Source organism: Mus caroli, unplaced genomic scaffold (genome assembly GCF_978045245.1).
Source record: "Mus caroli unplaced genomic scaffold, Mus_caroli_1 scaffold_15, whole genome shotgun sequence".
NCBI lineage: Eukaryota > Metazoa > Chordata > Mammalia > Rodentia > Muridae > Mus > Mus caroli.
The window spans coordinates 103,491,310-103,519,081 of NW_028227270.1; the positions used below are offsets into that span (position 1 = coordinate 103,491,310).

The following is a 27,772-nucleotide window of genomic DNA, read 5'->3' on the forward strand; positions in this document are numbered from 1 at the left end:
AATTTCAATTTTAAAAAGTTTGATCATTGCTAGCATTATGTGAGCTTTTTCTGTTAAATTGACTTAAGAAAATAGTTAATACAAAGATCTTGAGATGGTCATTTATCTATTGTTTCTTTAACTTGTAGAGTACTGGCGGGACCTTTTGCCACGATGAATTTAGGAGATCTTGGAGCAGAAGTTATAAAAGTGGAAAGACCAGGTAAATCTATCCACTTCTAAAAAGTAGAGTCTAATAAAAAAGTAGAGGGTAATAAATGTTTTTGAGAATTCTGTAAATGATCCAGGATTAGCACACCCATAAATTGAGTGAGGAAATGATGGAAATGAGTTTTTTTTTTGCATTTCCTGTCTTTCTGTGTGTCTATATTAATTATCATTTATTTGTATGTATCAAGGACTAAGGCTGAAGCCAGTTCTTTCTCATGTATGGAAAAATTCTGTTACTGTACATAATTACAGTGCTGATAGCAACACCATAGTGCTAGGCAAAGGTCTAAGCCCTCCACTGATTTTAGTTTGATCATTACAACAACTCTGTGTGCTGATCAACTAGTCCTAATGTAAGATAACTATACAACTAGTCCTAATGTAAGATAAATATACAAGTACTCAGTTACTATCCTGGTTCTCCACAACTCAGATGAGAGGTCCCATGAGTTAGTTATTGAGTCTATACTCCATGACTTTGGGCTGAAGGGCAAAGGTGCAGAAAAAGAAGAACATTGGATACAGAGATAGAAAAGGAAAAAGAATCAAAGTTCTGTAACAAGAGATCCAAATACCCCAGTCTAAGCCATAATTTACTAATAAAAGAAACATTTAATTTCATACCATAAAAATTTGATTTTAAAAATGCTAAATTTAGATAAGTTCTTTGTCAATTATACATCCAACAGAGGGCTGATATCGAAAAGATATAAAGAACTCAAGAAACTAGACATCAGCAAATCAAAGAACCCAATTAAAAATGGGGTACAAATCTAAATAGAGATTCTTGACAAAGGAATATCTAATGATTGAGAAGCTAAAGAGATGTTCAACATCCTTAGTCATCAGGGAAATGCAAATCAAAGGACTCTGAGGTTCCATCTTACCCTTGTCAGAATGGCTAAGATCAAAACCACAAATGATAGCTCATGCTGGCAAGGATGTAGAGTAAGTGGAGAACTCCTCCATTGCTGTTGGGAGAGCAAACTTTACAACTATTCTGGAAATCAGTTTAGGGCTTTCTCAGAAAATTGGGAATAGTTCTACCTCAACACTTAACTATACCACTCCCAGGTATAGTATAGCAAGATGCTCCATCATACCACAAGGATACTTGCTCAACTACGTTCATAGCAGTTTTATTTGTAAGAGTTAGAAACTGGAAGCAACCTAAATGTACCTCAACTGAAGAATAGATACTTCATTTAGGAAATGAAGTATTACTCACCTATTAAAAGCAATGCTATCATGAACTTTGCAGGCAAATGAATGGAACTAGAAAAGAACATCCTGAATGAGGTAACCCAGACCCAGAAAGACTAACAGTATGTACTCACAAGTGGGTATTAGTCATAAATCATAGGATAACCGTGCTACAATCCACAGACCCAAAGAAGCTAAGTAACAAGGAGGACCCAAGGGGGCATCAGCAATAGTGTCAGGGTTTGATGTCTGCAGATGGAATGGATCCCTAGGTGGGGCAGTCTCTGGATGGCCTTTCCTTCAGACTCTGTTCCATTTTTTGTACCTGTCTTTCCTTTGGACAGGAACATTTCTGGGTTAACAATTTTGAGATGGGTGGGTGGCCTCATCCCTCAACTAGGGGCTGTGCCTATCTATTGGAAATGGTTCTATCTCCTCTTTGTTCTGTATTTTGGCTAATGTCATCTCATTTGGGTCCTGGGAGCCTCTCACTTCCCTGGCCTCTGGGACTTTCTAGTGGTTACCCCCAGATCCCCATTCCCCACTGCTACATATTTCTATTCAATTTCCTGAGTTTCTGTGTTTCTCTCCTATCTTTTCCAATACCTGATTCTGCCCCCTTTTATCCCTCCCCCTCATCTCTTCCTCCCAGGTTCCTCTCTCCCTTTACCTTCTGTGGTTATTTTGTTCCCCCTACTATGTAGGATTGAAGCATCCACACTTTGGTCTTCCTTCTTAAGCTCCATATGGTTTGTGAGTTGTATCGTAGGTATTCTGAGATTATGGGCTAATATCCACTTATTAGTGAATACATACCATGTGTGTTCTTTTGTGACTGGGTTACCTCACTCAGGATAATATTTTCTAGTTCCATTTATTTGCCTGAAAATTTCATGAAGTCATTGTTTTTAATAGCTGAGTAGTACTCCATTGTGTAAATGTACCATATTTTCTGTATCCATTCTTCTGTTGAGGGACATCTGGGTTTTTTCCAGCTTCTGGCTATTATAAATAAGGCTGCTATGAACATAGTGGAGCATGTGTCCTTGTTATATGTTAGAGCACCTTTTGTGTATATGCCCAGTAGTGGTATGCTGGATCTTCAGGTAGAATTATTTCCAATTTTCTGAGGAACCACCAGATTGATTTCCAAAATGGTTGTCTTTGGAAACTACCAGCTTTCAGTCTCACCAAAAGTGGAGGAGTGTTCCTCTTTTCTCCACATCTGCTGTTACGTGAGTTTTTGATCTTAGTCATTCTGACTGGTATGAGGTGGAATCTCAGGGTCATTTTGATTTGCATTTCCCTGATGACTAAGGATATTGAACATTTCTTTAAGTGTCATTTGAGATTCCCCAGTTGAGAATTCTTTCTTTAGCTCAGTACCCCATTTTTAATAGGGTTATTTAGTTTTCTGGAGTCTAACTTCTTAAATTCTTTGTAAATTTTTTGATATTAAACCTTTATTGGATAAAGGGCTGGTAAAGATCTTTTCCAAATCTGTGAGTTTATTGTTTTTTCCTATTGACAGTGTCCTTTGCCTTACAGAAGTGTTACAATTTTATGAGGTCCCATTTATTGATTTTTAATCTTAGAGCATGAACCATTGGTGTTGTCTTCTCTTCAGGAAATTTTCCCCTGTGTCCATGTATTTGGGATTCTTCCCCACTTTGTCTTCTATTAGATTCAGTGTCTCTGGTTTTATGTAGAGGTCCTTAATTCACTTGGGCTTGAGCTTTGTACTTGGGGATAAGAATGGATCAATTTGCATTCTTCTACATGCTGAGCACCAGTTGTGCCAGCACCATTTGTTGAAAATGCTGTCTTGGGGGCTGGAGAGATGGCTCATCGGGTAAGAGCACTGACTGTTCTTCCAAAGGTCCTGAGTTCAATTCCCAGCAACCACATGGTGGCTCACAACCATCCATAATGAGATCTGATGCCCTCTTCTGGAGTGTCTGAAGATAGCTACAGTGTACTTACATATAATAAATAAATAAATAAATCTTTGGGAAAAAAAAAAAAAGAAAATGCTGTCTTTTTTCCACTGGATGGTTTTAGCTCCTTTGTCAAAGATCAAGTGACCATAGGTGTGTGGGTTGATTTCCTAGTCTTCAGTTCTTTTCCATTGATCTATCTGCCTGTCTCTGTGCCAATACTATGTGGTTTTTATCATTGTTTCTTTTTAGCACAGCTTGAGATCAGGGATGCTGATTCCCCCAGTTCTTTTATTGTTGAGAATAGGTTTCGATATCCTGTTTTGTTTTTGTTTTTGTTATTCCAAATGGATTTGAGAATTGTTCTTTCTATCTCAGTGTAGAATTGAGTTGGAATTTTGATGAAGATTGCATTGACTCTTGCTTTTGGTAACATGGCCATTTTTACTATGTTAATCCTGCCAATCCATGAGCATGGGAGATCTTTCCATCTTCTGAGGTCTTCTTCCATTTCTTTCTTCAGAGACTTGAAGTTCTTGTCATAGAGATCTTACACTTGTTTGGTTAGAGTCACACCAAGGCATTTTATACTATTTGTGACTATTGTGAAGGGTGTTGTTTCCCTAATTTCTTTCTCAGCCCATTTATCCTTTGTGTAGAGAAAGCCTAATATTTTAGAGTTAATTTTCTATCCAGCCACTTTGCTGAAGTTGTTTATCAGGTTTAGGAGTTCTCTGGTAGAATTTTTGGGGTCACTTATGTATACTATCATATCACCCACAAATAGTGATATCTTGACTTCCTCTTTCCCAATTTGTATCCCTTTGATCTCCTTTTATTGTCTAATTGCTCTGGCTAGAACCTTGAGTACTATATTGAATAGATAGGGGGAGAGTGGGCAGCTTTGTCTTATCCCTGACTTTAGTGGAATTACTTCACATTTCTCTCCATTTAATTTGATATTGGCTGTTGGTTTGCTGTATATTGCTTTTACTGTGTTTAGGTATGGGTCTTGAATTACTGATCTCTCTAATACTATTAACTTGAAGGGGTGTTGTATTTTGTCAAATGCTTTTTCAGCCTCTAATGAGATGACCATGTGGGGTTTTTGATGGATTTCTATATATTGAACCATCCCTGTATCCCTGAAATGAAACCTACTTGATCATAGTGAATGATTGTTTTGTTTTTTAATTTTAATTTTATTTTTTTAGAGAATATTTTTTTATTTACATGTCAAATATTTTTCCAGGTCTCCCTTTCAGAAACCCCCTATTTGATCCCTTCTTTCTCCTGCCTCTATGAGAGTGCCCCCCTCCCCACCCACCCACTCTTGTCTTCCCACCCTAGCATTTCCCTACACTGGGGCATCGAACACCCTCAGGCCCAAGGGCCTCTCCTCAGACTGATGTCCAACAAAGTCATCCTCTGCCACACATGCAGCCAGAAACATGGGTCCCTCCATGTGTATTCTTTTGTTGGTGGTCCAGTCCACAGGAGCTCGGGGGTGGGGGTGAGGTTCTGGCCTTATGACACTGTTGCTTCCTCCATAGGGCTTCAAACCCCTTTAGCCTCATCAGTCCTTTCTCCAACTCCTCCATCTGGGGCACCCCACCCCTGCTCATCTTATCTTCATGAGATGGAATGCTTTTCAGGTGTATGGGGGGGGGAGGAGTGCGGTATTCAGGGCTTGCTGTGGTGGGAGAACTGGGTTCTGATGTTGCTAAGTAGCATTGGTTTCTTTTGCTTATGTTCTTGCATTTGCCTCTTGTCATCTTGTTATTTCTGGTGTTAATTGGTCTTGCTATTTCTGACTGGAACCTGTTCCTCCTGCAAGCCCATGTTCCTGTGTGTGTCAGAATTCCTGGGGGTCAAACTATTTCTGGGTGTGGGTGGGGCAGGCTGGAACATGGCCTCCACGTACAAACTGGAAGGAACCCTCTGGCTGGGCGGGGGTTCCTGGGTTCCCTGGGTTCCCTGGGTCCTGGGGGGTCCCAGTTAGGCTAAGTAATGAGGCAGGGATTGGGGCCTCACCTGTGATACTGAATGTGTCAAAACTCCTGAGGGTCAAACCGGGCATGGTGGTGAACGCCTTTAATCCCAGCACTTGGGAGGCAGAGGCAGGAGAATTTCTGATTTCGAGGCCAGCCTGGTCTACAGAGTAAGTTCCAGGACAGCCAGAGCTACACAGAGAAACCCTGTCTCGAAAAAACAAAAACAAAAACAAACAAACAAAAAAACCTCCTGAGGGTCACGCTGCCTCTTTGTGTGGGCTGAGTGGGTGGGGATACAGAGCACAGGCTCCTCTCCCTGGTGCAGGTGCAAACCGCAAGAAATGTGTATCTCAGGGAAGCAGAAACCGGCCTGAGTAGGGCCACAGGCCTCATCCGGCCAGATCAGCGCCGGGGTAGCGGGAGCGCAGGGTTGCCTGACACCCGCCAGCTACCCACGACCCCCGCTGCAGGATTTTGGGACTGCTGGTGAGTGGAACACAGCTTCTGCTCCAGTCCAATCACGCGGGACCTGAGACTGCTCTGGTTGGGGAGAGAGAAATCCGGCCTACATAGGGCCACAAGCCTCTTCGGGTCAGAAAAGCACCAGGGCAGCTGGGGCGCAGGGTCGGCTGACACTCGCCAGCTACCCACAACACCCGCCACAGGATCTTAAGACTTCTGGTGAGTGGAGCACAGCTTCTGCTCCAATCCAATTGCACGGGACCTGAGACTGCATTAGTTAGGGAAGCAGAAACCGGCCTGAGTAGGACCACAGGCTTCTTCCGGCTGGACCAGCACCGGGGTATCGTCAGCTACCCACGACCACCGCCACAGGATTTGGAGACTGCTGGTGAGTGGAACACAGCTTCTGCTCCAATCTTTAAACAGTGACAACGATAACAACTAACCCCAGAGATTACCAGATGGCGAAAGGTAAACGTAATAATCTTACTAACAGAAACCAAGACCACTCACCATCATCAGAACCCAGCACCCCCACTTCGCCCAGTCCAGGGCACCCCAACACACCGGAAAAGCTAGACACGGATTTAAAAGCATATCTCCTGATGATGATACAGGACTTCAAGAAGGACTTTAATAACACACTTAAAGAAATGCAGGAGAACACTGCTAAACAGGCAGAAGACAATAAAGAGGAAGCACAAAAATCCCTTAAAGAATTGCAGGAGAACACTGCTAAAGAGTTACAAATCCTTAAAGAAAAACAGGATAACATAATCAAACAGGTAGAAGTCCTTACAGAAAAACAGGAAAACACATCCAAACAGATGATGGAAATGAACAAAACCATACTAGACCTAAAAAGGGAAGTAGACACAATAAAGAAAACCCAAAATGAGGCAACACTGGAGATAGAAACCCTAGGAAAGAAATCTGGAACCATAGATACCAGCATCAGCAACAGAATACAAGAGATGGAAGAGAGAATCTCAGGTGCAGAAGATTCCATAGAGAACATCGGCACAACAATCAAGGAAAATGTAAAATGCAAAAAGATCCTAACTCAAAACATCCAAGAAATACAGGACACAATGAGAAGACCAAACCTACGGATAATAGGAGTGGATGAGAATGAAGATTTTCAACTCAAAGGACCAGCAAACATCTTCAACAAAATTATAGAAGAAAACTTCCCAAACCTAAAGAAAGAGATGCCCATGAACATACAAGAAGCCTACAGAACTCCAAATAGACTGGACCAGAAAAGAAATACCTCCCGACACATAATAATCAGAACAACAAATGCTCTAAATAAAGATAGAATACTAAAAGCAGTAAGAGAAAAAGGCCAAGTAACATATAAAGGCAAGCCTATCAGAATTACACCAGATTTTTCACCAGAGACTATGAAAGCCAGAAGATCCTGGACGGATGTTATACAGACACTAAAAGAACACAAATTCCAGCCCAGGCTACTATACCCAGCCAAACTCTCAATTAACATAGATGGAGAAACAAAAGTATTCCACGACAAAACCAAATTCACACATTATCTCTCCACGAATCCAGCCCTTCAAAGGATAATAACAGAAAAAAACCAATACAAGGACAGGAACCACGCCCTAGAAACAACAAGAAGGTAATCCCTCAACAAACCTAAAAGAAGACAGCCACAAGAACAAAATGCCAACTTTAACAACAAAAATAACAGGAAACAACAATGACTTTTCCTTAATATCTCTTAATATCAATGGACTCAACTCCCCGATAAAAAGACATAGACTAACAAACTGGCTACACAAACAAGACCCAACATTTTGCTGCTTACAGGAAACTCATCTCAGAGAAAAGGATAGACACTACCTCAGAATGAAAGGCTGGAAAACAATTTTCCAAGCAAATGGCATGAAGAAACAAGCTGGAGTAGCCATTCTAATATCTGATAAGATTGACTTCCAACCCAAAGTCATTAAAAAAGACAGGGAGGGACACTTCATACTCATCAAAGGTAAAATCCTCCAAGAGGAACTATCAATCCTGAATATCTATGCTCCAAATACAAAGGCAGCCACATTCATTAAAGAAACTTTAGTAAAGCTCAAAGCACACATTGCACCTCATACAATAATAGTGGGAGACTTCAACACACCACTTTCACCAATGGACAGATCATGGAAACAGAAACTAAACAGGGACACAGTGAAACTAAGAGAAATTATGAATCAAATGGATCTGGCAGATATCTACAGAACATTCTATCCTAAAACAAAAGGATATACCTTCTTCTCAGCACCTCATGGTACCTTCTCCAAAATTGACCACATAATTGGTCACAAAGCAGGCCTCAACAGATACAAAAATATTGAAATTGTCCCATGCATCCTATCAGATCACCATGGACTAAGGCTGATCTTCAATAACAAAATAAATAATAGAAAGCCAACCTTCACGTGGAAACTGAACAACACTCTTCTCAATGATACCTTGGTCAAGGAAGGAATAAAGAAAGAAATTAAGGACTTTTTAGAGTTCAATGAAAATGAAGCCACAACATACCCAAACTTATGGGATGCAATGAAAGCATTTCTAAGAGGAAAACTCATAGCTCTGAGTGCCTCCAAAAGGAAACTAGAGAGAGCACACATTAGCAGCTTGACAACACACCTAAAAGCACTAGAACAAAAGGAAGCAAATTCACCCAAGAGGAGTAGAAGGCAGGAAATAATCAAACTCAGGGGTGAAATCAACCAAGTGGAAACAAGAAAAACTATTCAAAGAATCAACCAATCAAGGAGCTGGTTCTTTGAGAAAATCAACAAGATAGATAAACCCTTAGCCAGACTCACTAGAGGGCACAGGGAAAGCATCCTAATTAACAAAATCAGAAATGAAAAAGGAGACATAACAACAGATCCTGAAGACATCCAAAACACCATCAGATCCTTCTACCAAAGGCTATACTCAACAAAACTGGAGAACCTGGATGAAATGGAGAAGTTCCTAGACAGATACCAGGTACCAAAGTTGAATCAAGATCAGGTTAATGATCTAAACAGCCCTATATCCCCCAAAGAAATAGAAGCAGTCATTAATAGTCTCCCAACTAAAAAAAGCCCAGGACCAGATGGGTTTAGTGCAGAGTTCTATCAGACCTTCAAAGAAGATCTAATCCCAGTTCTTCACAAACTATTCCACAAAATAGAAACAGAAGGTACTCTACCCAACTCATTCTATGAAGCCACAATTACTCTGATACCTAAACCACAAAAAGACCCAACAAAGATAGAAAACTTCAGACCAATATCCCTTATGAATATTGATGCAAAAATCCTCAATAAAGTTCTTGCTAACCGAATCCAAGAACACATCAAAACAATCATCCATCCTGACCAAGTAGGTTTCATCCCAGGGATGCAGGGATGGTTCAATATACGGAAATCCATCAACGTAATCCAGTATATAAACAAACTCAAAGACAAAAACCACATGGTCATCTCGTTAGATGCGGAAAAAGCATTTGACAAGATCCAACACCCATTCATGATAAAAGTCTTGGAAAGATCAGGAATTCAAGGCCCATACCTAAACATGATAAAAGCAATCTACAGCAAACCAGTAGCCAACATCAAAGTAAATGGTCAGAAGCTTGAAGCAATCCCTCTAAAATCAGGGACTAGACAAGGCTGTCCACTTTCTCCATACCTATTCAACATTGTACTTGAAGTCCTAGCCAGAGCAATTCGACAACAAAAGGAGATCAAAGGGATACAAATTGGAAAAGATGAAGTCAAAATATCACTTTTTGCAGATGATATGATAGTATATATAAGTGACCCTAAAAATTCCACCAGAGAACTCCTAAGCCTGATAAACAGCTTCGGTGAAGTAGCTGGATATAAAATTAACTCAAACAAATCAATGGCCTTTCTCTACACAAAGAATAAACAGGCTGAGAAAGAAATTAGGGAAACAACACCCTTCTCAATAGTCACAAATAATATAAAATATCTTGGCGTGACTCTAACTAAGGAAGTGAAAGATCTGTATAATAAAAACTTCAAGTCTCTGAAGAAAGAAATTATAGAAGATCTCAGAAGATGGAAAGATCTCCCATGCTCATGGATTGGCAGGATCAACATTGTAAAAATGGCTATCTTGCCAAAAGCAATCTACAGATTCAATGCAATCCCCATCAAAATTCCAAATCAATTCTTCAACGAATTAGAAAGTGCAATCTGCAAATTCATCTGGAATAACAAAAAACCTAGGATAGCAAAAACTCTTCTCAAGGATAAAAGAACCTCTGGTGGAATCACCATGCCGGACCTAAAGCTCTACTACAGAGCAATTGTGATAAAAACTGCATGGTACTGGTATAGTGACAGACAAATAGACCAATGGAATAGAATTGAAGACCCAGAAATGATCCCACACACCTATGGTCACTTGATCTTCGACAAGGGAGCTAAAAACATCCAGTGGAAGAAAGACAGCATTTTCAACAAATGGTGCTGGCACAACTGGTTGTTAACATGTAGAAGAATGCGAATCGATCCATTCCTATCTCCTTGTACTAAGGTCAAGTCTAAGTGGATCAAGGAACTTCACATAAAACCAGAGACACTGAAACTTATAGAGGAGAAAGTGGGGAAAAGCCTTGAAGATATGGGCACAGGGGAAAAATTCCTGAATAGAACAGTAATGGCTTGTGCTGTAAGATCGAGAATTGACAAGTGGGACCTCATGAAACTACAAAGCTTCTGCAAGGCTAAAGACACCATCAATAAGACAAAAAAACCACCAACAGACTGGGAAAGGATCTTCACCTATCCTAAATCAGATAAGGGACTAATATCCAATATATATAAAGAACTCAAGAAGGTGGACTCCAGAAAGTCAAATAACCCCATTAAAAAATGGGGCTCAGAACTGAACAAAGAATTCTCACCTGAGGAATACCGAATGGCAGAGAAGCACCTGAAAAAATGTTCAACATCCTTAATCATCAGGGAAATGCAAATCAAAACAACCCTGAGATTCCACCTCACACCAGTCAGAATGGCTAAGATCAAAAATTCAGGTGTCAGCAGATGCTGGCGAGGATGTGGAGAAAGAGGAACACTCCTCCATTGTTGGTGGGATTGCAAGCTTGTACAACCACTCTGGAAATCAGTCTGGCGGTTCCTCAGAAAATTGGACATAGTACTACCGGAGGATCCAGCAATACCTCTCCTGGGCATATATCCAGAAGATGTCCCAACCGGTAAAAAGGACACATGTTCCACTATGTTCATAGCAGCCCTATTTATAATAGCCAGAAGCTGGAAAGAACCCAGATGTCCCTCAACAGAGGAATGGATACAGAAATTATGGTACATTTACACAATGGAGTACTACTCAGCTATTAAAAAGAATGAATTTATGAAATTCCTAGCCAAATGGATGGACCTGGAGGGCATCATCTTGAGTGAAGTAACACAATCACAAAAGAACTCACACAATATGTATTCATTGATAAGTGGATATTAGCCCAAAACTTAGGATACCCAAGATATAAGATACAATTTGATAAACGCATGAAACTCAAGAAGAATGAAGACCAAAGTGTGGACACTGTGCCCCTTCTTAGAATTGGGAACAAAACACCCAGGGAAGGAGTTACAGAGACAAAGTTCGTAGCTGTGATGAAAGGATGGACCATTTAGAGACTGCTGTATCCAGGGATCCGTCCCATAATCAGCTTCTAAACGCTGACACCATTGCATACACTAGCAAGATTTTGCTGAAAGGACCCAAATATAGCTGTCTCTTGTGAGATGATGCCGGGGCCTAGCAAACACAGGAGTGGATGTTCACAGTCAGCTATTGGATGTATCACAGGGCTCCCAATGGAGAAGCTAGAGAAAGTACCCAAGGAGCTAAAGGGATCTGCAACCCTATTGTTGGAACAACATGATGTACTAACCAGAACCCTGGAGCTCTTGTCTCTAGCTGCATATGTATCGAAAGATGGCCTAGTCGGCCATCAATGGAAAGAGAGGCCCATTGGACTTGCAAACTTTATATGCCCCAATATAGGGGAATGCCAGGGCTAAAAGAATGGGAATGGGTGGGTAGGGATGTGGGGGGCGCTATGGGGGACTTTTGGGATAGCATTGGAAATGTAATTGCAGAAAATATGTAATAAAAATATTAAAAATCAAAAAAAAATGTGTATCTCTGGCTGGGCGGGGTTCCTGCATCCCCTGGGCCCCAAGGGTCCCAGTTAGGCCAGGTATTAGGGTGGGGCTTGGGGCCTTACCTGTTATCCTAGATCACAGATCCTAGACCCAGAACTCCTGGGTGTCAAAGGTCTCTCGGTCCTATTTATCTATTTAATTATAGCATCTCTTTACTTAACACAGATTGTTCTGGAGCCTCAAAGTCTCAAACACACTCTAGGGTGTGATATCTTTTTAGTTCATTCTTTTCTTCTTTGCCTACCAATAAACACCCTCTGTGTACACATTTCTCGTCTTATTTGGTGCCCTCTTAGCATTTTGGCAACTTGTTAGTTTATGCTATTATGGATAAAATGATCATGAAAGTGCCAATGTAGCATGCCCCTTTTCTTCAACAAGCACTTGGGCATAGTACCTATTATTCTTGTTCTCTAACTATACTTTAACTTGTTCATTTTGGAGTTTTCAAAAATTATTGATATTCTTTGTGGTGGTGCACAGCTGTAACCCCAGCACTATGGAAGTGGGAGTAGAAGGACTATTTGTTGAAGGTCATTATTTACCACCCAATGAGTTCTAGTCCAGCATGTGCTAAATGAGAATGTTCCTCAAAAATGATGAAATCACATTATCATTTGTTTTCAAAGATTTGATTCTTAAAGGTTGGAGACAGAATTCTCAAATCAGTGAGAATGGTCTAGTATAGTACCATAGTACAGAGTCATAAGACTCAAAAAAGACAATATATAATAATATGACCTTAATACTTTACAGTAAATAATAAACCCTTTAATGTAGAATACTTGGGAGATTCAATTTATTTCTAAATAGATTTTCACAAGAGCCCAAAGCAATTAGCAAAAGATTCTCATAGCACCAAGGTGAATATACCATCCATCTGAGCCTGGCCTTGTCAGTCTCCATGGGCAGAACTTGTCAGGCCCTGCTTTCCAGAGGCAATGTCTCACCTACTCAGTTAGGGTTATGTACCCAGTAAGTGACATATGCCACCTTTTGTCTGTTGCTTATGCTGGGGAATGCTGAGCACCCCACCTCCCACAGTCCAAGTTCTTTAAAGTTCTAGCTTTCTTATTGCAATCCTATTCCTCTTGGTTCTTTTGTTTGTTTGTTTGTTTGTTTGTTTGTTTTAGTGTCTGAGGGAAGGAGGGACAAACACGCACACACACACACACATACACACATACACACACACGAGAGAGAGAGAGAGAGAGAGAGAGAGAGAGAGAGAGAGAGAGAGAGAGAGAGAGAGCGCTAGGTAGTGCACATACTGGTGTTGAACTTCTCTTAATAATGTTCAGTGTTGAGATTACACACCTCAATGTAAATCACTATTATTTTATCATCTATTCTTAGATAGAACACCCATTCTAATTTTCTTGACATCATACCTGATAATCGAGTTAACATTTGTATTTGTATTGATCTCTGGATTCTCTGTTCCTACCTAGTAGGTACTGAGAATAAGGGCAGACTGCTACACCCACCTGAATTTTATATGGGTTCTGGGGATTTGAACTACGGTAAAAAACCAACAAACACATTACTTACTGATGGGCCATTTCCCCAGCCTCTGTTTGGCTTATTAGATTTTTATTACAGAAATATTTTATAGGTTATTAGTTATTATTGTATGCTCAACTCTTTAGGCAAATTTATATATACTCACATTATTATTCTGATTTAAATAATATATAGCACCTCTTTTGTTTACTTTATAGTTTTATTTCGCATTCAGTGGCAAGAAATTATAAAGGAACTGACTAATATGCTTGCCAAAAACTGACCCCCCCCTCCCAAGTTTGCTAGTTATCAATTTTAAAGAGTACTAGCAAAATATTTCCTTTGGATTTTGACCTTCAACACTGTAAATTAGTGAAAGCACATAGGGAGTGATTTGGCAGTTGGTATTAGACAGTGGAGGTCTGGTAAGTTGTACTGAGGTACAGAAAACTCCCAGCAGGTGAGGATCCACTAGGATGAGTTGACCTTCTTCAGGTACCTCGGAGTGTGCACAGAAGTGAGCCTGTCAGTTTGCAATTAATAGCTCATATTATCATTTGCAGGAGCTGGTGATGACACACGATCTTGGGGACCTCCTTTTGTGAACACTGAAAGTACATATTTTCTTAGTGTTAATCGAAATAAAAAAGTAAGACTATTTTCCTGTTTTTGCTTTATTTGTGTAATTCTATGGCAGTTACAACACTTGCTATCATGGCTTGCTTTTTAATATATAACTAATATTTCATTTTTCATGATCACATCTAAGCAATAAAATTTTTTACTAGTCCTCCTCTACTAAAAATCTTAAGAAATTATGAGAATTTGTAATGGAAATATTCTGTGAAAAACAAATAACTTGGTTCTTTACACTTATTCTCCTATGTTGGTATTATACAGTATTGCTACTGAAAAGTATGTACTATGTATGCTTCTTGGTGTCAGATAAACATTTTGATTATAACTAAAGTCAATAATGATTACCTATTTATTCATAAAGGTACTAAGCTTGCCATATAATGAGAATTAGTGTTATATGAATGGCTCTGTTGTTGAACTGACAGTAATGATGAAAACGTTTATGAACACAGTCTAATGTTGACATTTTGATTTTTAGAGTATAGCTGTTAATATCAAGGATCCAAGAGGAGTGAGAATCGTCAAAGAGGTACAGTATGTGAAAAGGCACCTTAGTGTTTAGGTTCTTATGACGGTATTGGTTACCTGGGAAAGGGTCTAAAACATTGCTTTATTGCCAATCTGTAAGTGGTGGCTAAAAATCCAATTTAGTAATTTGAGTTGTTGACCCGTCCAGCAGGTCCAGTTATTTGAGGGTCTCTAGGGGGACTGTCTCCTAAGAACCAAATGGGGGCAGGGGAGAGACGAGAACCAAGTGCAATGAAGGACACACGAAAGCAGTCTGATTAGCATCAAGGTCTCACTCTATTTAGCAAGGCTCAAGGTTTAAATGCACAAGCAAAAGGAGAAGTACTTCTCAGCGGGAGGAATGGGGCAGTGGAAATGCACAAGCAAAGGAAGAAGTACTTCTCAGCAGGAGGGATGGGGCAGCAGAAATTTTTCTTTTGGCGACTACATGGGGAAGCAGGAACTTGGTCGTATCAGGGTATATCTTGAGGTCAGGACATCGGAGCTGACTTAGGGCTGGAACAATCTGTGGTTGTTCTCGGAGCGGTGCGTCGGTGGCCCGCTTTTGACCCCCTTTTCTTCTTGGGGGGAGAGGCCCAATTCAGAGATCAGGACAATTGTGTTGTCTTAATAGCTCCCAACATCTCCCCCGTTTAAATATTTTTATAAAGGTATATTGTATAATAAATTTGTAGCCACGTTTTTAACCACTGCCTAAACGTCTGTTTGCTCACCAGGTAATTCTCTAAAACCACGAAGGACACAGGGACAAGTCATCTATGAGGCTTGAATTAACAGTTCTAGTCTGTTGGGTATAACCTGGGCTAGCCAAGGGATTTAGGAACGAAGCAAGCTCCGTGGGTAGAGGTAGAGGTCTGATCCCCAGTGTGCAATGTTAGGGGCCATGTACAGGATTGACTCTCAGGCCCACAGATTTTTTACCCAGAGTAACCCTGACCTGCTCCTGTGCCATTTTTCCTGGGGGAAGGATCCTAGGGCACTTAACCTTCATGCAATCAGACATGCCTCTCAGAGACTGTCTAACAGCTTCCAGACTAATCTCTGTGTAGTACTTAGTCTCACAACTCTCACGGGCATCAGCTTCAAGTTCCAATTTTTCGATGTGTCTAGCCTGGGATGACTGTTTAGTTTCCAATGTGGCGAGAATGTATATTACCATATCGGAAGCACAGACTACGGCAATCTATAAATGATTTGTGGCATGAGACTGATGGTCGAATTTAGGGGGAGGGGAATGATCTTACTTAAGCATTTTATGGAAATTGAGTCTCTCTCTCCCCGAGAGGAGGGTGATGAAGCGGTATCCACGTCTGACTCTTCTCCAGTAACCAGCTTGTTGTCGCCAACATCCAGCCGATGGTAATGAACTGAAACAGATGCGCTTGAAAGAGATGAATAAATTTGAGATTTAACAAATCGGGTCAATTTCTGAAATGGCCAAGGACCGAAGGAAATCAATAATAGGAGTCTCAATAGGGGCCCCAAAAGGGAGGGCAACAAGGTCGAAAGCCAGGGGGAGGTTGAAAACCAATTTTGGTACCATGACTCTTGTTGTTTTCTCTCTCTCTTTTTCTTTTTTCTAAACTGGCAGTAACCTTGGCAATGCTATCTTTAACTAATCCAGTTTTATCAACATATACGCAGCATTTTTCCTTAAGTGCAGCGCATAAGCCTCCTTGTTGTAGAAAGAGCAAATCTAATCCCCTTCTATTTTGAAGGGCAACTTCTGATAGGGAGACCAAGGAATCAGTAAGATCATCTAGGCCCCTTTTTATATTCTCTATATCTTGGCTAATAGCCTCATCGAGCAGATGGTAATTGTGTGCATTCTGTTGAGATGACACAAGGGCTGTGATTCTAGTCCCGGTCCCAGCAGCACCCAGGCCAAGAAGGACCACAAGGGTCACCGCTGAGATAGGCTCTCTTTTGTGGCGGGATGGCAAGGAGGCACCTCGATCCCAAAACTTTAGTAAGTCATCTGACTCATGAATACTAAAATTTGGAAAAAGCTGAACCAAGACACAATAATCTCTATTATTTATAAAATCTTGTATAATAATGTACCGTGTAAGGCCCGTGGAACATGCCAAAAAGGTATCATTTGGGGCAAGAAGATAAGAAAACCCATTTTTATTTACTCTAAATGTGTTATTGCAAATCTCTAGCAAGGGCCGCGGCAGAAGCATGCCTGGGCCCAACACACAACTTCCTACCCCAGAGAGTTCTGTCAAGGTAAGCTGAACTGACTCGAAGGGGAGCTGCCTAGCATCTGAAAGCAGGGTAAAATTTCCAAATAAGGATATGCCCTCATAAAAGGGCGGGGAAGCAGAAAAGCACATCCAACAATCTTCAAATTCTGATGCATTATCTCTTTGTGTCTTATCCAACAAGGCTAAAGCAGAAGCATTCAATATAGACCACAGTAAATCAGTGGAAGAGGGGGGCTCCCCGCAGGGAGAGTGGGCTGAAATAGGGTCATAGCACGCCCTGGGGCAGGAACAGGGAGGCGGGTACCTGGAAGTCAGGGATTGTTTGGGGGTTTAGGGTGATGTAATTGGGGGTTAGGTCCTATGGATGCTTTATGATTATTAGGGATGGTTTTAAGAAGCTGAACCTTAAAGGTCAGGCCATTATCATAGTTATCTTGATACAATCTTAGGCCCCAGGCGAGAGGGCAAGAACTTTCCCAAGCCTCTAAGTTCCTCCCCTTAGCAGTAAATTTTAGGATCAGTGGATTACACCATTCCTTAGTGGGTCCTTCACTCTTGCAAGGATCATCATTGGTGGAATATGTTCCATTATTTTTGAGGGTGATAAGGTCCCACGAAGATGAGGGGCTCCAATAGGCATCACCAGTGGTCTCACACCCCCAGGAGGCGCAAAAAAACAAATCATCATAGCTGCACTTCTGACCAAGATTACGAGCACTATGTGAGGGACCTGGGCATACATAAAATCCCTCAGAACGACTGTTTTTGGAAAAGAGTTGATCTCTGAGGGCCGCACGCTGGGCAGCCTTTGCACAAGCCCCTGCACCATTAATCGCCACTCCAGACCGTTCAGGTGCCTTTTGTAGTGGCCAGAAGAAGTCGGGGTCCCCCCAATATGAGGCGGCTCCCAGGGCTAGGTGGCATAGATCTATAATTATGGGATCAAATGTGGGGGTAGAGCTAACTGTCGAGTGAGCAAAGATGGCATCCCCTGCCTGATTTTGGATGATCCAAGTATAATTAAAAATCTGATAGGTCTGGGCTTGCCTGGCTGTCGCTGTCACGACAAGCATCATCAGTATGGTGAGAGATCTATCCATGGTGTCCTACAAGAGAAAACATGAAACATCTTCTCAGGTGCCACCCTGTGTGGTATTAAATGGCTTAATTAGTCTTTCAGGGAGCCATCTGGCTCCCCCTTCCTTGGAATTATAGATGCAGGCTGAGCCTTTTGCCCAGATGATGGTGGGGTCTAGCCCATTCCAAATCCCTGTAAGGGGATCTTTCCATAGTGCTTGAGCATATTCTAGACTGGTTTTAGGATACCAAAGTCGGTCAGCTGCTGAGCGACCACTTATGTCTAGAGTTAAAAAGTTAAGCACAAAAAGTGCATGAGACAGTAGCTGTTTTGAATTTCCCTTAAGGGTGTAGATAGTCTCTTGGGCCCCGAGCTTAGTCAGGGTATTCTTCAAGGTCTGATGGGCCCTTTCGACAATTCCCTGCCCCTGAGGGTTATAGGGAATTCCAGTAATGTGCTTGATTTGTAATTGTGCACAAAACTGTTTAAACTTAAGACTGCTATATCCAGGGCCATTGTCTGTTTTGATAAGTTTGGGCTGTCCCATGACAGAAAAGGCATACAATGAATGATTTATAACATCTTTGGTAGCTTCTCCAGTGTTGGCAGAGGCACACAAAAACCCACTAAAGGTATCGATGGACACATGTACAATCTTAAGCTTCTCAAAATATGGGATGTGAGTTACATCCATTTGCCAGAGTTTTCCGGGGACAAGGCCCCGTGGGTTAACTCCTAAATGTGGTTCTGGCAACAGGGTAAGACAATTTTTACACTGTTTAACAATTTGTCTGGCTTGTTCCCTGGTTATGTTGAATTGTAATCTGAGTGTCTGTGCATTGAGATGATGTAAAATATGGGCTGTTTGAGCCTGTGACAATGGGTCAGGCTCGATAGTAAGGCATGTAAGCCAAGTGGCCTGATCAGCAAGATCATTTCCCTGGGACAAGGGTCCAGGAAGTCCCGTGTGGGCTCAAATATGCCCCACAAAAACCGGGTAGGCTTGACTCCTTCTGAGCATTTGTATTTTAAGAAACATCTGAAAAGTGGCAGTGGTGGGTTGAATACTAGGGACCACCTCTAAAGGTCTCAAAGCCCTTATCACATAATAGCTATCTGAATACAAGTTAAAGGGAGATGAGACCGATTCAAACACTTGTAAAGCTCCTCAGAGCTCCACCAGCTGGGCCGAGGTGTACGTGGTCTCAATGATTTGGTGTTGTCCTTCGACAACGATAGCAGCTCTTCCAATACTGGACCCATCAATGAACACAGTTAAGGCTTTGGATATAGGCTGCAGATGGGTAACCTTGGGGAAGACAAAAGGGGTAGTTTGCAAAAACTGAACCAACCTATTGGTTGGTAAATGTGTATCAAAGGTTCCCTGAAAGGGGGATAATTATATAGTCCACTCATCAAATTGTGACTGTAACCAAGAGAGTTGCTCAGAAGAATAAGGTAAAATAACAGTATCAGGCGCTTTTCCAAAATGACGGGTAGCCATCTTGATTCCTAGGATAATCACCTGACATATAAGAGAAGGATAAACAGGGAGAACTTTTGAAGGTGTGGCTAGCAAATGGATCCAGAAAAGGGGATTATCATCTTGCCATAATAGGCCAGTGTGCGCAAAGGGTGTGGAAAAAACTATCAAAGACAGGGGTTGAAGGGGGCTAAAATAGCCCATGGTTTGTTGATTAATGGCTGACTCTACCCTATGGAGAGCCTCTAGGGTAGCAGGGGATAAAGTTCGCGGGGAGGTTGGGTCAGAATCTCCCTGGAATATATCAAAAAGGGGCTTCAGATCTCTGGTAGTTAATTTTAAATAGGGACGTAACCAATTTTTATCTCCTAGCAACTTTTGGAAATCATTTAATGTCCTCAGCTGTGAGGTGCAGATAGTTAATTTCTGGGAATGTACTCTAATGGGTTCTAATTGAAAACCTAAAAACATAAAAGGGTACTGAACTTGAATTTTACCAGGAGCTATGACAAATCCCCACCTTTGGAGGGCCATAACCATGGCCTGGGCAACCACATGGGTGGAGAATAATTCTTTTGTGGCAATGAGCAGGTTATCCATATAGTATATTATATAGGCATCAGGGGATTCTTGTCTCAAAGGGTTAATAATCTGTGCCACATATTTCTGGCATAAGGTAGGGCTATTCGCCATTCCCTGGGGTAAAACCCGCCATTGAAAACGGGGATTTGGTAGTGTATGCAATGGTGTCATCGTTTGGAGGCTAATTATGGGATGGATCCCTGGATATGGCAGTCTCTAGATGGTCCATCCTTTTGTCTCAGCTCCAAACTTTGTCTCTGTAACTCCTTCCATGGGTGATTGTTTCCAATTCTAAGAAGGGGCAAAGTGGATGCTCACAGTCAGCTATTGGATGGATCACAGGGCCCCCAATGGAGGAGCTAGAGAAAGTATCCAAGGAGCTAAAGATATCTGCAACCCTGTAGGTGCAACAACATTATGAACTAACCAGTACCCCAGAGCTCTTGACTCTGGCTGCATATGTATCAAAAGATGGCCTAGTCGGCCATCACTGTAAAGACAGGCCCATTGGACAGGCAAACTTTATATGCCCCAGTACAGGGGAACACCAGGGCCAAAAAATGGGAATGGGTGGGTAGGGAAGTGGGGGGGGTATGGGGGACTTTTGGGATAGCATTGGAAATGTAATTGAGGAAAATACGTAATAAAAAAATATTTAAAGAAAAAAAGAAGAAAACGGGGATTTGGTCCCACTTGATTTACAATGGGAATGGAAAAGGCAAAACGGACACAATCTTGGGGATGAAGTGGGATAGAAAAGGAACAATCTTTAATATCTATGACAATTTTAGAATAACCTCTGGGAATTGCGATAGGAGATGGTAAGCCTGGTTGTAGTGCCCCCATCGGCATCATGGTCTTATTTACAGCTCGAAGGTCCTGTAACAGCCTCCAGGCTCCACTTTTCTTTTTTATGACAAATATTGGTGTGTTCCATGGGGAGGTGGAAGGCTCAAGATGTGACAGTCTCAATTGTTCCTGATCCAACTGTAAGGCTGCCTGAACTTTCTCTTGATGCATAGACCACTGATTGATCCAGACAGGATCATTGGACTTCCAAGATATTTTGTCTGCCTGGAATGCAGGAGCAGTGGTCTCTAAGAAAAAAGGTCTGCCCCTAAACCCTTTTTATCACTTTTGGGTGTGGGCATAATGGGAGAAATCCTTTCTTGTTCATCTTTCCCTAGACCCTTCCCTGGGAGGTACCCTGTTTTTAGCATCAAATTGGTGACAGTCTCGTTGGGGCTAAACATTAGCATCCCCATTTGGGAGAGTATGTCTCTTCCCCATAGATTCACAGGAAGACCTTTAACCACAAAGGGTTGAACAGTCCCAGTATTGTTTTCTTTGTCTGACCATGTTAGCAGTTTGGAGCTTTGTAAAGTGTCCTGTGTTTGACCTATGCCTTTTAAACGAGGCAGTGGGCTGTAAGGGTCAGGCTGCAGGCCAATGTGTTGAGGAAATTACTGTCGCATCTGCCCCGGTATCCAGGAGCCCTTGAAACTGTTTGCCCTCTAGAAACAAAGTCAGCATGTGCCGTGAATTGGTTATTTTCTGTGCCCAGTAGACTTCTAAGGATCCCGGGGAGGATGGTCCTCGCTCCTCTTTCAAATAAGGGAAATGGCCGAATAGTGGGAGTCGTAGGGCTTGGGCTATGCGCTCTCCAGCCCTAAGGGTAAGTGGTCCCTGCATGGCGGTGACTACGATTTTTATCTCCCCATGGTAGTTGGTGTCAACCACTGTAGGAGTCACCGTTAGGCCTTGTAAAAGTCTGGACACTTGGCTGATGACAAGAAAAAACGTCTTTTGGGGAGGGGGCCCAAATTCACCTGTTTCGATGACCACTGACCACTGTTCCCTCCTCAGGAGTTATAATCCTTGTGGTGGAGGAACACAGGTCCAACCCTGCGTTCCCTGCCATGGCCCTGCACAATCTCCTGTGGGGGCTAGGGAGTTGTCTGCAGTTGTCATGGGGGAGACAGGCCCCGCAGGAGGAGCCCTTTGGCCGTTTCCCTGGACCGCAGGGAGTGGGTGGTCATTGATGTCAGTCTTAGATCGGCAATCTCATGCCCAATGGCGGCCTCTCTTGCACTTAGGGCAAAGACGGTGGCGGGGGGATTTTTGTTGGGTAACAGGCATGGTTGAGACTAGGGTGCTCTGTCTTTGTGTAGGGCATCCTCTAGCAAACTGTCCAGGTTGGTTGCATCTATAGCAAGTTTTTTTCTCCTTTATTTAGTTGTAAGGCAGCCCCAATAGCCAGATTGATAGACTTAGAAACTTGTTGGGAAAACACATCTTCCTCATTACAAAGCTTGATCATACCGCCTATATCTAAACTCTTGGTTTTACCTCTCAGGGCAGCCCTACATGCCGAATTGGCATTTTCAAGAGCAAGTTGTTGGACTAACAGACCCTCACTTTCCTCAGGTCCCAAAATTCTCTCAGCTGCTTCCTGCAATCTGGCAACGAACTGTGCATAGGACTCTTGGGGCCCTTGTATAATCTTGGTTAGGGGTGTAGTTAGCACCCCTGAAGCAGGGACAGCGCACCAAGCTCCCAGGGCCACCTGTGCCATCTGGGTGAGGACACCAGGGGAGAGCCCTAATTGTTTTATGTCTGCAGCAAAATTGCCTTTACCACAGATTTTATCAGCAGTCCAGGAGGCTGTCTTACTAGTAGGATTCTTTCTATTATTTGCAGCCAAATTTTCTCCTCTGTTCACAAACTCTGACTTCCAAGTTAAATATTGGCCTCTAGTGAGGACAGACTGAACAACTTTATTCCATTCATTGGGTATCAAGTAGCCTTCTCCTGCTAAACCTTCTAATATAGATACTGTGAACAGGGCATTAACCCCATAATTTTTTACTGCTGAATGAAGATCTTTTACATGTCTCAGTTTTAGCTTTTTGTAGACTGGTTGGCTATTGGTGTCCAACCCTTCATCAGGGGACATGCCACCCTCATCAGAATCAGAGTTTACTTGATCCTCCTCCTCCTCACTCTCTGGCTCCCCCTGATCTTTATTGGAGTAGCCAGTGGGGTGGGTCCTCATGACCTGTAGCAGCCTTACGGGCTTGAGCTTGAGTGAGGACAGGAAAAGCCAATTTTTTATTCCCTTGTTTCTGAGAGGATTTTTTGAGATGGGACCTTGAAGGTTCCCCATGAGGGCTCTTTGTAGACTCTGAGTCTCTAGACTGAGGTCTTGTAGCTCCTTTTGAAGTCTTAGAACATCTTTAAGATTGGTAATCTGAGTCTGAAGCTCTCTCTTAGTTTGAAGTAAACGCTGAATGGACGAAGAAGCCAGCGATATGGGATGAGCAGTAGGGGAAATAGGGGGCAAGTAAGGAGGGGGGTGGTGTTTAAAGGGCTCCATGGCAACATAGGCATCGGTCCCGGACCATAGCGGTCCCGTTCATAATTGAAAGCCTCTTCATCAAGTTCCACCTTGGAGGAGGAACCAAGGGGGTCATTTGACAATTCTTTATATAAAATTGGATAAATTCTCTTGGGTTTTGTTGAGGACTGAAGAGCACTTTTTTCTACTGAGGCAGACCTAGCCTGGGGAGCGAGGGGAGTAGGGAGGGAATCTTTAGGAATAGGGTCGTCAATTATTGACAACGGCCGAGATGCTGGAGGCATCAGCGGTTTGGTTTCACTTTTACAGGATGGCGAATGGGCGTTTTCTAAAAAATCTTCAGTAAGGGTAAGAGGCAGGTGCCTTCTCTGCCCTCTTCTGCCTGTTTAAGGAGGTCTCTGACGATTCCCCAATAGCTAAAAAAGGACTCAGGGACATCTTCTCCTTGTTTTATCAAAGCATTTATATCTTTGCCTACTTTATTCCAAGTTAAAGGGTGTATTTCAGGACCATCCAATACCAGCCATGGACATCTCTCATCCACAAAACAAAACAAAAAAAATTTTATTAAATCTTTTTTCTTAACTCTTATCCCTCTCTCCTTAAGAGACCCCCTTCATCTCTTGAACAAAAACTGCCTCTTTGGACAGAACCTTCCCCATGGTCAATGGGATATCAACTGAATGCCCAGGCTTACCTCTCGATGTCCGCGACACTTGAGTGAAGTGGCGGGGAACTGTCTCACTGTCTGCGAGGTACCTCTTGAATCTGTTGTCCGGAGGGTGGTCGTACCTCGTGCCCCACATTGGGCGCCATTTGACCCATCCAGCAGGTCCAGTTATTCGAGGGTCTCGGGGGGGGGGGGGACCTTCTCCTAAGAACCAAATTGGGGGGGGGGAAGGAGAGATGAGAACCAAGTGCAGTGAAGGGCACATGAAAGCAGTCTGATTAGCATCAAGGTCTCACTCTATTTAGCAAGGCTCAAGGTTTAAATGCACAAGCAAAAGGGGAAGTACTTCTCAGCAGGAGGAATGGGGCAGTGGAAATGCACAAGCAAAGGAGGAAGTACTTCTCAGCAGGAGGGATGGGACAGCGGAAAAGAGGAAGTATTTCTCAGCAGGGGGGATGGGGCAGTGGAAATTTTTCTTTTGGCGACTACAGGGGAAGCAGGAACTTGGTGGTATCAGGGTACATCTTGAGGTCAGGACATCCGGAGCTGACTTAGGGCTGGAACAATCTGTGGTTGTTCTCGGAGCAGTGTGTCGGTGGCCTGCTTTTGACCCCCCTTTCTTCTCGGGGAGAGAGGCCCAATTCAGAGATCAGGACAATTGTGTTGTCTTAATAGCTCCCAACAAATTGTCTTTGTTTTGGGTGGCTTGTTTCTCACTAGTGTTTTGGATTCAAAATCCAATTAAAATATAATTATGTCCCCCCACCTCCTTCTTTCTACCTTTCCCATGTCTCCTCCCAACTTTGTCTCAAATTCATGGTCTGTCTCTTTTTTAAATCACTACTTATATGTGTGTACATATGTCAGTAAATATAAAAGGCAACCCATTGGATCCAGGAAGTATGGCTTGTGTGTGTATTTGAGTTGACATTGTTTAAGCAAGCATAGTGCTCTCAATAGTTTCTTATAGGTTGCATGTAATTAAAATCATAGGGTTATGGATTGAGTTTTTAAAAAGATTTATTTATTATGTATTTTATGCATATGAGTACACCACCATTGCTCTCTTCAGACACACCAGAAGAGGTCATCAGATCCCATTACAGATGGTGTGAGCCATCATGTGGTTGCTGGGAATTGAACTTAGGACCTCTTGAAGAGTAGTTGGTGCTCTTAACCGCTGAGCCATCTCTCCAACCTGATTGAGTTCTTTTGACATCAGATTCTACTCTTCAGTATTATACTTATAGTTTCCCCTCAAAGCATCCAAATTTTTGGATAAATGAAGTATTAGAATTTTAATTTTTGGGCCAGTGAAATGGGTGAAGCAGTAAAGGTGCCAAGAGGATCTGAGTTCAATCTTAAGACCCACATTATGGAAAGAAACAGCCAGTTTCCATATATTGTACCCTGACTTCCACATGCATGTGTGGCATGAGAATGACCATAAACATTCAAATAAGTAAATAGATGAACAAACAAATAAATAGTTTTTGTTTTAGCTTGAGTTTTCAAGACAGGGTTTCTCTGTGTAGCCCTGCCTGTCCTTGAACTCATTCTCCAGACCAGGCAGGCCTTGAACTCAGAGATACCCTGTGTCAGCTTCCTACATGCTGGTATTAAAGTTGTGTGCCATTTATGAATAAAACATAATAAGTACATAAATGTGATTTTGTTTGTTTGTATTTAAATAAAAAGAATATTGCCATGGAAGGTGATTGAGTGGCCTCAAATATAAATGACACACATAAGATCATGTAGCTCATGTTGGATTTGGCATAAAGCTAACACATTTGTAGTGAACAGCAACAATTTATTGAGCAAACTGTTTGTGAGCTATATTCATGTGATAATGAACTTTTGATCACAACAACAAAACTTCGGCCAATCTTAGGCTACCAATTGATCAGGTGGTTGTTTTCTGCATGTGATTTCTTCCTGTTGTTTATAAGTGTTGCCTATCCACATTGCTATGGGAGCCTTTTGGATCTCTCCCAGTTCTCAACACTGCCTGATGCATTCATTTTAGAACTAAATTTTGTTAAATTTAATAATCACTTTAAGAAGCTTTTGGTTTTTCTTTTAACATAAGTCAGGGTGAAATCCAATATTTGAACATGGGGTCACATGTTTTGGAGAAACCAAGTGTTCACTGGCATACTTAGCATGTTCTTTTCCCAAGGTAGTATTGCACAGTGGTTAAAAGTATGCATCTTGACATGAGATTTGAACTCTGCCTCTTTTTCTTTCAAGCTATGTAAATTTAGGTAGATTATTTTTTTATGCCTCAGTGTTCTCAGTAGTAGGATCATAACTGTATCTTCTTCCCATGGTGCTTAGAATTTTGGAACACTTATAAACAACAAGAAGAAATCACATAACAATCACTTGACCAACTGGTAGCCTAAGATTGGCCGAGATTTTGTTGTTGTGATCAAAAGTTCCTTTGGATTAAATGCTTAAAAGAGCTCTTGGTGGACAGCACCCACTCATTATGATTTGTTATTTCCTGATGCAAATGTGGTTGGCTACATTATGTGAGATAATCATATTTGTCATCATTAAATTTTCAACTCATTTTTATGGATTTGTATCCACTTGGTTAGGGAACCAAGTTTCGAGTTTTAATTAAAAAAAATTTTTTTAGTGTAATTACTCTTTTTAAAAAATAATCAACTTCAGCTATATTGTTATAAATTATTTTCTTTTTTTCTTTTTGGTTTTTCTAGACAGGGTTTCTCTGTGTAGCCCTGGAACTCACTTTGCAGACCAGGCTGGTCTCAAACTCAGAAATCTTCCTGCCTCTGCCTCCCAAGTGCTGGGATTAAAGGTGTGAGTCACCATGCCCAGCACTGTTATAAAATTTTAAGAGCCTCTTCTGTGATTCACCTGTAGAATCTTGCCAAAGAACCCAAACAGCAGTCCTCTGTCATCGACACATCAAATACAATTGAGCCTACTAGATTTTGTGATCCAAGTGGCACAATAGCACATATAGCAGACTGAACCTGGTGAAAAGCCTTCCCTGGTCTAGACTCTGTTAAAAATTAGCAACTTCCAACTCATTTGCTATATGTGCTGGAGTAACACAATGAAATGAGGAATGTACTTTCTCTAGAATAGGCCCACTAAGCCTTGTGCTTTCTTGGTGGTAGAAGGGGCAGGGTGCAACTACATAATGTTCACCTTAGAAAGGATATCTCAGTCTTAAACCATTGAAATCCTAGACATTTTACTGAGATAGAAAGCTCTTGAGTTTTGATGTATTTATTTGTCATCTTCTCGTGTGAGTATTTTTTACCCAAGAGTCCAGAATGGTTGATATTTTCTGTTCGCTTTATCAAATAACATGATGCCATGAATATAATTGAGCAGTGTAACAACCTGTAGCCAAGGCAAGCAATATGACATAAGGATACATAATGGATTCTTGAAGTAGAACTGTTAAGGTATACTACTAGCATTGGTGGGTATAAACATTACTTCTGGGAGTCTTTATGGACAGAATGATGATAGAAGTATCTGTACGATCTGCATTCCTGGTACCAGGAGAGAGGTAACTCTGTTGAGGCAAGGAAACCACTCCTTGATCTAACTGTAGTGACATGTGTAGTAAATCCTGTATTTCTGGCTGTAAGTGAAATGTAAAGTCTTTGTGTCTGGCTTTGAGTGAAGT

General features: G+C 41.8%; 1 protein-coding gene across 6 annotated transcripts in view; it reads left to right on the top strand.

The window, feature by feature from the left end:
• The window catches only part of Sugct (succinyl-CoA:glutarate-CoA transferase), an 844,211-nt gene that overhangs the window by 22,168 nt on the left and 794,271 nt on the right, over positions 1 to 27,772 (top strand). For all 6 annotated transcript variants that reach the window (XR_003834661.2, XM_029468350.2, XM_021180767.3 and 3 more), the window contains exons 3-5: positions 129 to 202; positions 14,112 to 14,197; positions 14,666 to 14,716. Coding sequence is in view for 5 of the 6 variants with exons in the window: in XM_029468350.2 (XP_029324210.1) it covers positions 129 to 202; positions 14,112 to 14,197; positions 14,666 to 14,716 (211 nt within the window). In the remaining variant the exon portion in view is untranslated. The remainder of the gene's footprint in view (positions 1 to 128; positions 203 to 14,111; positions 14,198 to 14,665; positions 14,717 to 27,772) is intronic.